Source organism: Elaeis guineensis, chromosome 4 (genome assembly GCF_000442705.2).
Source record: "Elaeis guineensis isolate ETL-2024a chromosome 4, EG11, whole genome shotgun sequence".
Classification (NCBI taxonomy): Eukaryota; Viridiplantae; Streptophyta; class Magnoliopsida; order Arecales; family Arecaceae; genus Elaeis; species Elaeis guineensis.
The window spans coordinates 2,771,839-2,780,187 of record NC_025996.2 but is presented as its reverse complement, the minus strand read 5'-3'; the positions used below and the strand labels follow the sequence as shown (position 1 = coordinate 2,780,187).

Here is an 8,349-nt window from a genome sequence, read left to right as displayed (position 1 = left end):
CAGGCAAAAACAATAAAATCATTAAAGATGATAGGGGATTTTGAAAAGAAAGGGAGAAACTTATGGTTTGACAATGGTCTAAACAGGTCAGTACGGTGGAAGATGAACCTCGTGTCCAAAAATCTGGCCAGAACTCACCAACTGAACAATCAAGACAGATCAACTTTTGAATAATTTGAGTTAGGCAGGAGATCAACTGGGAATGTAAAAATATAACTTGACCTGGTTGTTTGGGTTTTTCTGGCTAAAAAAGGGTCCAGAGATGCTTCATATAATTGCTGTTAGTGGACCCCTCAACCACACTGTCCCAATTTGGGTCTAAACATGTCAAATTGTATTATAAAGCCAGTGGGTTCCTTTTAATGAAACTCAAAAAGAAAAATTCTCATGGAATTTGGAATAAATTTTACACAGGCAGGTTATCCTGTAATATTTTTAGATCCAACCCTTTGACTTTAGAATTTATATGACCAGATATAGATAATTTCAACATTTGGTCAAGAAGCCTATGAGATCAGATGAGTTGTTCGTATAATGTAAATGAAGGGAGAGCATAGAAAATTAGAAATAGTCATAAGAATTTCAAATCTTGGAAAACTAAAATATGGTTTAAGAATTTCAAAGATGGGACTGGGCCTTCATAAGAAAAATTGCGAAATACACATGTTGCATAAAAAGAAGTTAGAATATGTTTAATATTCTGTTAATGCAATTAGATCTAGGAATTTGTGCAGATTTTCTTTGGGGCACATCAGATATATTACAGAAACACCATGCCAGATGGAAAAGATAGAAACAGCATCTTGGTATTCTGTGATAACAGCACAAGTTTTCTGCTTAAACTTGTTAGTGCAATGGAAATGGATTAAAGAAATGCAATTCAAATTGCATAGTGACTTGTAGGCACCGCTGCCCGTATCATTAGTTACTTGTTGATACAGACAATAAATCTGCTGCTTCTGGCATGATGTTTAATTAACAACCATTCACTTCTTTGGTAAAGAAGGCCTGTGTGCAATATTGGGCTACACAACAGAAATCAACCTTTCCCCAATACCACTAATGTGACACTTGGCATTGAGGCTAAAAGAAAGACTTTTAAGTGCGGAAATAATTCTGGATCATGTCAGATTTGAAAATTTCTCTTACAGACAGCAAGATCAGAAATAAAAAAGAGCACAACAGGAGATGTGAAAGAGAATAACTGGGATGGCAAAAGGGTTGGAGACTCAGAGGGAGGAAGAAAACCTTAAATTTCTCCAATGTTCAAAATACATGTCCTAGAGAAAACAAAGGTCCAGAAACCCCAAAACTAGCCCTTAAATGATGAAGGATGAAGAAAGGAAGATCCATGCTAACATAAATAAAAAAATGTGAGAAAGGATTTAGAAAAAATTGCATGAAACCTAGAGATTTTCCTGATATGAATAATTGGCAAACAGGTATCCATAAATCTGATCCCAGATGCCTTGGACAACAATTGATGGTTGTTATTATTGTGGTGTAAAGGAGAAGAAAAATCTACAGTAATTTAGCAAAATATTTGTAAAGATTTGCATCAAAGAAGCTCATACAAGGAACCCATGCAGCTACACTTCAATGAAATGGATCAAGCTATCAGGTTATAGTCAGAGCTAGCAAGCCATGAATATGTCCAAAGAGCAAAGGGTGAGTAAAAATTGATTACAATTTTACAGCATTATGGCAATATGGTTCTGCCAAGGGTCTAGCACAACATATTTATTGTCCATGTCTATATGATGTCATCAAAATGGGCTCAAGAAAGTAATACATATAATATTAAACAACAAAAGAAAAAGAAAGTAGTCAAACCTTTCAGCACTTTGAACGTTCTTCCCTGTAACTTTTCCCTTGGGAGCTGATGATAACTGATAAGTCATTTTCAGCACAAACAAGGTCAACTTTAATGATAGAACAAAGCACAAAAGGTAATATTGAAACCCAGAAGCAATATTAAGAAAATCAAACCTGTGATGCAATATCAACGCCAATTTCATCTAGAACCTAAAGAACAAGAAACAATTATATGAGAAAAAGACGAATATATGGGGGTTTGAAAAAAGTGATGCTAAAAAATCAACCATTTTCTTCAGAACTTTTTATGAGACAATATTAGATCCATTACCTGATTTGTTACGTCCTCAGTCTCTTCTTCAGCTTCATCATTGTCTAATACATTGTCAATGGAGTCTGCCATCATCTCACTCTGCATAGATGTATATGTACATGCATCACGATTTTACCAGCAACCAAGAAATGCTCTTTGCATATCTTAATGCAGAGACAGTGGAGAAGGTCATCTGCTAGCTTGAGCAAGAAAGACCAGAAAAAGCTAGAATCCAATGCAAGATGATTTAGGCATGGCTACCTTAAGCAACAATGGCAAATTCACAAAAATAAAAGTATTCCCAAACGATGGTTTTCTTAACAAGAAGTAAGAGTGGAGGAAACTATTCGCATGAACACATAGATATACACAGATGTGAACATATGCATATTATGTGTATATGTCTGTGAAAATACATATTTATGTCAGTATATTTAAATGTACATATGCACTCATATATGCTTGTGTGTACATACAAAAGTATACATTCCCTTCTACATAAATAAAATCGAAAACAGTTTGTTTTCACATTTGAAAATGAAAGCTCTTTTGTAGGGAAGGCATCATATGTATATAATTGTAATATCATGCATCACTTAAGGATGGACAAAATCGACAACTCTGCTACAAGCTAGGGTGACATATACATGGCAATAAACAATATCATTTCATCAATGAAACTATCATGTATCTAAGGATGGTTGTGGCCTTACTGTCATATCCATTTGTGCTGACTGTCTTTGAAATTCTTGCATAATCTTCATTTGCTTTGCAGGTGCCATTTGCTGCAAGTGATAAACAATTTGCAAACAATTAAGATATAAAGCTATATATCACACTTCAATTCACACGTCCATCACTATCAACAAACGTCTTTTAAAGTGGTAGATAAGAATTATTTTAACTATACAAACGGTCAATAATCAGTGTTTGAGACCTTATTAATAGCTCCCATTGCCTTGCCTGCACCTTTCATGCCAGCAGCCACTGAAGTGTTGGCATACATTGCCTGCCACATCAAATAATAAACTTATAAGAACGGATGGATGCCAAAATGAAAGGGAAGAAAGCCAATGACTAACAAGGGAAGATTTTGTTAGTTTACCTGTGTGTGGGTTGCTATACCACGCATCTGAGCTCGGTTACCTTGTAAATTAGAAATTTGCTGCCTTAATCTGACAAGCTGACGGGCTAAAATTTTAGTTCCAGCCTGCAAACATTTACTCAAAGCAATCAAGAAATTGTTTAAATATCATATGAACTTTGCAACCGGTGGTGATGAATTCCATAGTATGATCTTTAAACTTTGTGACTAATGGAATTAACATAAAGAAACCTACCTCATTTCCAGTTTTGGCTGTCCTTTTTATCTCCGCGACCAGCTTCTTTTCCTGCCATTATGCTTAGCTAGTGTGAGGCTTAACTGCGATCATGTAACAGTCTAGGGCATCTTAAAAGCTTGGAAAATGCTTAATTACTTATATCATCCATGATACATAGAATATCTTATGCCAACAAAATTGCAAGCCATAGAAAGGAAAAAAAAAACTTCTTCATCAGCTCCAATTTTCATGCAAGATTAAAATATTATGCTACCTAAGTGAACTATTCTACGAACTCGTCTTATTGCAACAAAACATAAGAGACAAGGCAATTATGCTCCTGAAAGGACTTAAAATAGTTTAATGAAAATAGCTTTCCTTTAACTATATTGGAAATGGCACCAAGAGTATGGATTGCTAAACATATCTTGATAAGAAGTATGACTGAAGTCCAAATGATCATAGGAAGGATAATATACAACGTGATAGGCAATCAATGAGCATAAATAAGAAAGAAAAATAGGCATAAGCTTACTGGAAAAAATAAAAAAAGAATTTTAAAATTTTAAAAAGTGTATTTTCTAGAAACTACCTGACCTAATCAATCACAAGCAAACCAGCACAAGTTAAGCAGAAATAACAGTACCTAAAGTCTAAACTAATCAAGTGATATATTTTTATGATCCCAAAGTGCCTAAGTTTGAAAAGGCTTTAGCATCCAATATGCTGAGGTAAAACAAAACTATCTTGCAGTTCAGGCTACATTCTTTATGTACCTCTAACTGCAATGCTGTGATCTCCCTCTCGATACCTACAACATGAAATATTTCCAATAGAGGTGGTCAGAGTATAAATCAGAGCACTTAACTTCAAGTCTTCAATAACCAAATTATTGAAAGAAATCCAGAACAGAATGCATTCAGTTGCAAAACCTTTCTTGCAGAATATGAAAGACAACTAAAACCAGTACCGGCAAAACCTCAGCCAACAATAGTGATTCAGTAGAAACAATGACGGAGCTGTATCATAAAAGTTTCAAATGGAAGACATGGTTGCAGTAAACAAGAGTCAACAGAAGGAAGCTAATGAAATCTTGATAAACTTGTCGAACATTTAATGCAACAAATATAAGCAGCAAAGGATAAGCAAAGGTCAGTGAAACAGTCATAGACCAGCGAATTGTTTGCATAATTGTTTCGCATGAAAGTGGCTTATTCTTTACCTACATCTTGATGGTATATAAACAAGGGAAAGGAAATGAAAATGAGGATGGGAATGCATCAATCTAGACATGCTCCATTCTTATTGACCCTTTTCTGTCTTCTGTTTTCCAGCAACCAAAGAGAGCCCGTAGCAAAATTTAAATGGCAAGCCACACATCATAATGTGTAGTATTATCCTAAGTATGCTTGTCACTGGGCAAAATGACTTTAACAAATTAAATATTTCCAAGTATTTCAAAAGGGCACTAAGTAGATAATCTTATCAAAGGCATTCATTCATTCAAACCAAACTATTCAATTCCAAAAATATGATCCCTAGAATGTAACACTTTACAAAATGACAGGGTTATAATTGCAATAAACTAGTATTCGTTATGTTTCATAACTTAGAAGAATCAGAAATGATGAATTTTGGTCCACAAGTGTTTTGAGGTGTAAAGCTGGAAAGGAGCTTAGCTGAGCAAAGCAGAGCATTAGGTTGTTCCAGCTCAACTTGGTTCAGCTAAAAGTGTGTTCAAGCCTATGTCAACCTAAAGGCAAGATCAGCTATAGTAGTTTGAGTTTGGTTCATGAGCCACTTGGACAGGATAATTCTCAAATGGAGCCTAAGCTTGTACTTATTGTTGCAAGCAGGAGACTGTCCAGGCTTAGCTTGTTTGCTAGTTCAAAAACATGGTTCAAAGTGTGGGTTTTGAATCTGGCCTTATCTAACATATGAGCTTGAATGAGCCCCCTAGCCAGAGCAGTTTACAGATGGCTCAACTGCATATATGATAAAAAAGGTGGACTGCATTATTTTGCCCACCATGCATTAGAAGTTTTTTTCACCCCACACTTAAAAAACAATGAAAAACACATGAGTGGTCTCCCTTCCCCAGCTCACCCATGCTATGGCAATACCACTTCTCCTTCTTCACTTTCACATCTGAATTCACCCCACGCTCTTTTTCTAACAACTGAGATCTTAATGCACTGAAACAATAGGAATAAACATTGCTATTAAGAGAAGGCCAAAATAATAAGGGATGTGTTCCTGAAAAGAATTATGCAGCTTACATGGGTTCATCAAAAAATGGCTGATTGTAAAATGTTCTTCCAACACTACAATCTGAAGTTTAATTTCTTATTCATTTGAAAGGCTTGCAATCTCAGCTAAATTATATGTCAGTAATGTATCTTTTATACTGAAGTTGCATATTGATGATCATGATCTACGATATCTGAATTCTAAAATACCTAAAAATAAGAACTCATGTGTTTTACTGTATGACTCTGTATCAAGGAGTGCCTTCACCTTCTAAGTTTAGATTCTTTCCAAGTATAGAAGAAATATGGCATTTGTTCCTAGAATGCACAAGCTTAAACTGCACGATTAAAGTAGTTTCACGGTCCACCAAGTTTTATGGTGCCCCGCTCATGTACTTGACCAAGAGGTTGGCCCAAATTTTGAGGTTGGTTTTATACTAAAAGCTGATTAAAAAATATTCTCATATTATGATGAATCATATACTGATCCATCAGACGTACATATTGATTGCTGCTTTAATTTGGCTTATCTTTAATAGTTGAAGATATAATATATTCTAGTCAGATATTTTGTAAATATAATTTGATATGCTTGATGCTTTGCAGAGGTAGAAGTCTTGAGATACTGTTTCATATGGTATGCACCTTTTACAAGAGAATTTTAACTTCTTTTATGTGATATATCAGTTTATACACTTCAGAAGTAATTTTCACCAGCATCGACCACCTAAGAAGGATCTTTCCTTTTATTAGCTCAAATTCGTATGGTTGTTTCTTGTTAGTGTTAAAATTGAACAAAAAAAGTAAGTAGACAATGATGAAACATTTATTCCCTCTTTATCTCTACAACAAGCAACAATTACTCAACAATTCAGAAATTCTTCCTAAAACACAAGGCTTTGGAAGCGGCAATATATAGGGACTTCAGTTAAGCTGGAAGAATACCTCTTGTGGCATGTGATACTTCTCGCTTGCTTTCTCGAAGTGCATCTGTCGTCCAACAAAATAGAACTTATTCAGATGTATGGACATGAATTAAAGTAAAAGCAAGAAATCGAGAACCAAACTATCCAACACTATCAACACATTAAGAATTTTATACAAACCAAACGAAAGAAACTCAGCGGAAACACAACGACATAACAACAAAATTGCAATCTATAAAAGTATAACGTAAGACTTTTCAAAAAGACACATTAAATGTGCATCACGATGAACTTAAGATCTCAAACAATCATTAATCGAATTGAATTTTTCATCGGGAAATCTTGCAAGGTAAGCTGATAAATTGATCATACGAGGGAACGAGAAAACTCTAGAATTCTCAGAAAAAAGGGGAAAGCAAACACAATCCATGAATGCAAAAAATAATGAAAAATTCAATAAAGCTACATATAATTCGAGAAGAACGGATGGATGGGATGAGAAACGGATACCTCTGGGTGTGGGTTTCTTTGAGAAAATGTTCATCTTCTTGAAAAAAACGAAGATGAGGATCGGGGATTTGGTGGCGCAAGATCGAAGACGAGAAGAAGAAGCTTGTGATTGTGATCTGTGGAGATCCGGAGAAAAAATCCTATCTATTTTGTGTGAGAAGGAATTTTACGATTGACTCGAGAAACATTAGGAAGGCGAGGTGAGCTGTTAATACACCGCGGAAAGGAAGAGTGGCCCCCCCAAGAGAACGAAGACTAACGCGGTTGGAGCTTCCGAGATGCCGTGCTGGTCCTGGATTACTAGATCAGCTGCGACGGCTGAAACAGCAGACAGCAAAATATCTTGACCTACGACCAGAACCCAGCCTGGAATGGAGATTGGATCTTCCCCTTCTTTTATACGATAACTAGTCAAAGTCCCGCATCGCACGGAACCTGATGCACAAAAATATTTTTTTCAAATATTATTATTATTTTATTTTTCAAATATTATTATATTTTTATTATTATTCAAATTATTATTAATAATAAATTAATATTTTAAATATAATAATATTATTATTATTTTCAAAAATAATATTTTTAAAAATGATGTTTATTATTAATTTTTAAAATTAATTTTTTTAAATAATAGGTTATTATATAAATAGTATTTTTAAATTAATAATTATTTTTTAAAATAATATTTTAAAAAATAATAATAATTTTATTATTATTTTAAAATTAATATTTTTTACTACAAATTATTATTAATAATAAAATAATAATTTTTTCCTCCTCTCTCCAAATTTTTCTTTTTTTTCTTCTTTTCCCTTCCTCCTGCCGCCCCCGCCCCCACAGTGTGAGACCCAGGTCGTGGCCATCTGCACCACAAATAATTTTTCTGATATTGTTGTCTATTTTTAGATATTGCTGTGTTCTTTTATTATTTAAATTATTATTAATAATAAATTAATAAAAAATAATATTTTTTATTAATTTTTTAAAATAAATTTTTAAAAATAATATGTTATTATTATTAATAGTATTTTTAAATAATATTTTGAAAAAAATAATATCTATATTATTTTTAAAAAATTAATATTTTTTTACTTCAAATTATTATTAATAATAAAATAATAATATATTTTTACTATTTTCCTTTTTCCCCTACCTAGATATTTTTTTTTAAATTAATACCCTGCCAAAGCCAGGTAGGAAAATAATATTTTAAA

At 33.6% G+C, this 8,349-nt stretch overlaps 1 protein-coding gene across 2 annotated transcripts in view; it reads right to left on the bottom strand.

Moving 5' to 3' along the window:
* LOC105033610 (vacuolar protein sorting-associated protein 2 homolog 3) overlaps positions 1-7,344 on the bottom strand; it is a 55,434-nt gene extending 48,090 nt beyond the window's left edge. Inside the window, exons 1-10 of one of the 2 annotated variants that reach the window (XM_073255307.1) lie at positions 7,136-7,344; positions 6,645-6,689; positions 4,227-4,261; positions 3,469-3,519; positions 3,234-3,338; positions 3,066-3,137; positions 2,842-2,913; positions 2,147-2,227; positions 1,990-2,025; positions 1,834-1,889 (exon numbers count right to left, since the gene is read on the bottom strand). In XM_073255307.1, coding sequence (XP_073111408.1) covers positions 1,834-1,889; positions 1,990-2,025; positions 2,147-2,227; positions 2,842-2,913; positions 3,066-3,137; positions 3,234-3,338; positions 3,469-3,519; positions 4,227-4,261; positions 6,645-6,689; positions 7,136-7,169 — 587 coding nt within the window. In that variant the 5' untranslated portion in view covers positions 7,170-7,344. Of the gene's footprint in view, positions 1-1,833; positions 1,890-1,989; positions 2,026-2,146; positions 2,228-2,841; positions 2,914-3,065; positions 3,138-3,233; positions 3,339-3,468; positions 3,520-4,226; positions 4,262-5,556; positions 5,576-6,644; positions 6,690-7,135 lie in introns of those variants that run through there. The other variant, XM_010908482.4, reaches the window with a different exon arrangement.
* Positions 7,345-8,349: the final 1,005 nt, after the last annotated feature.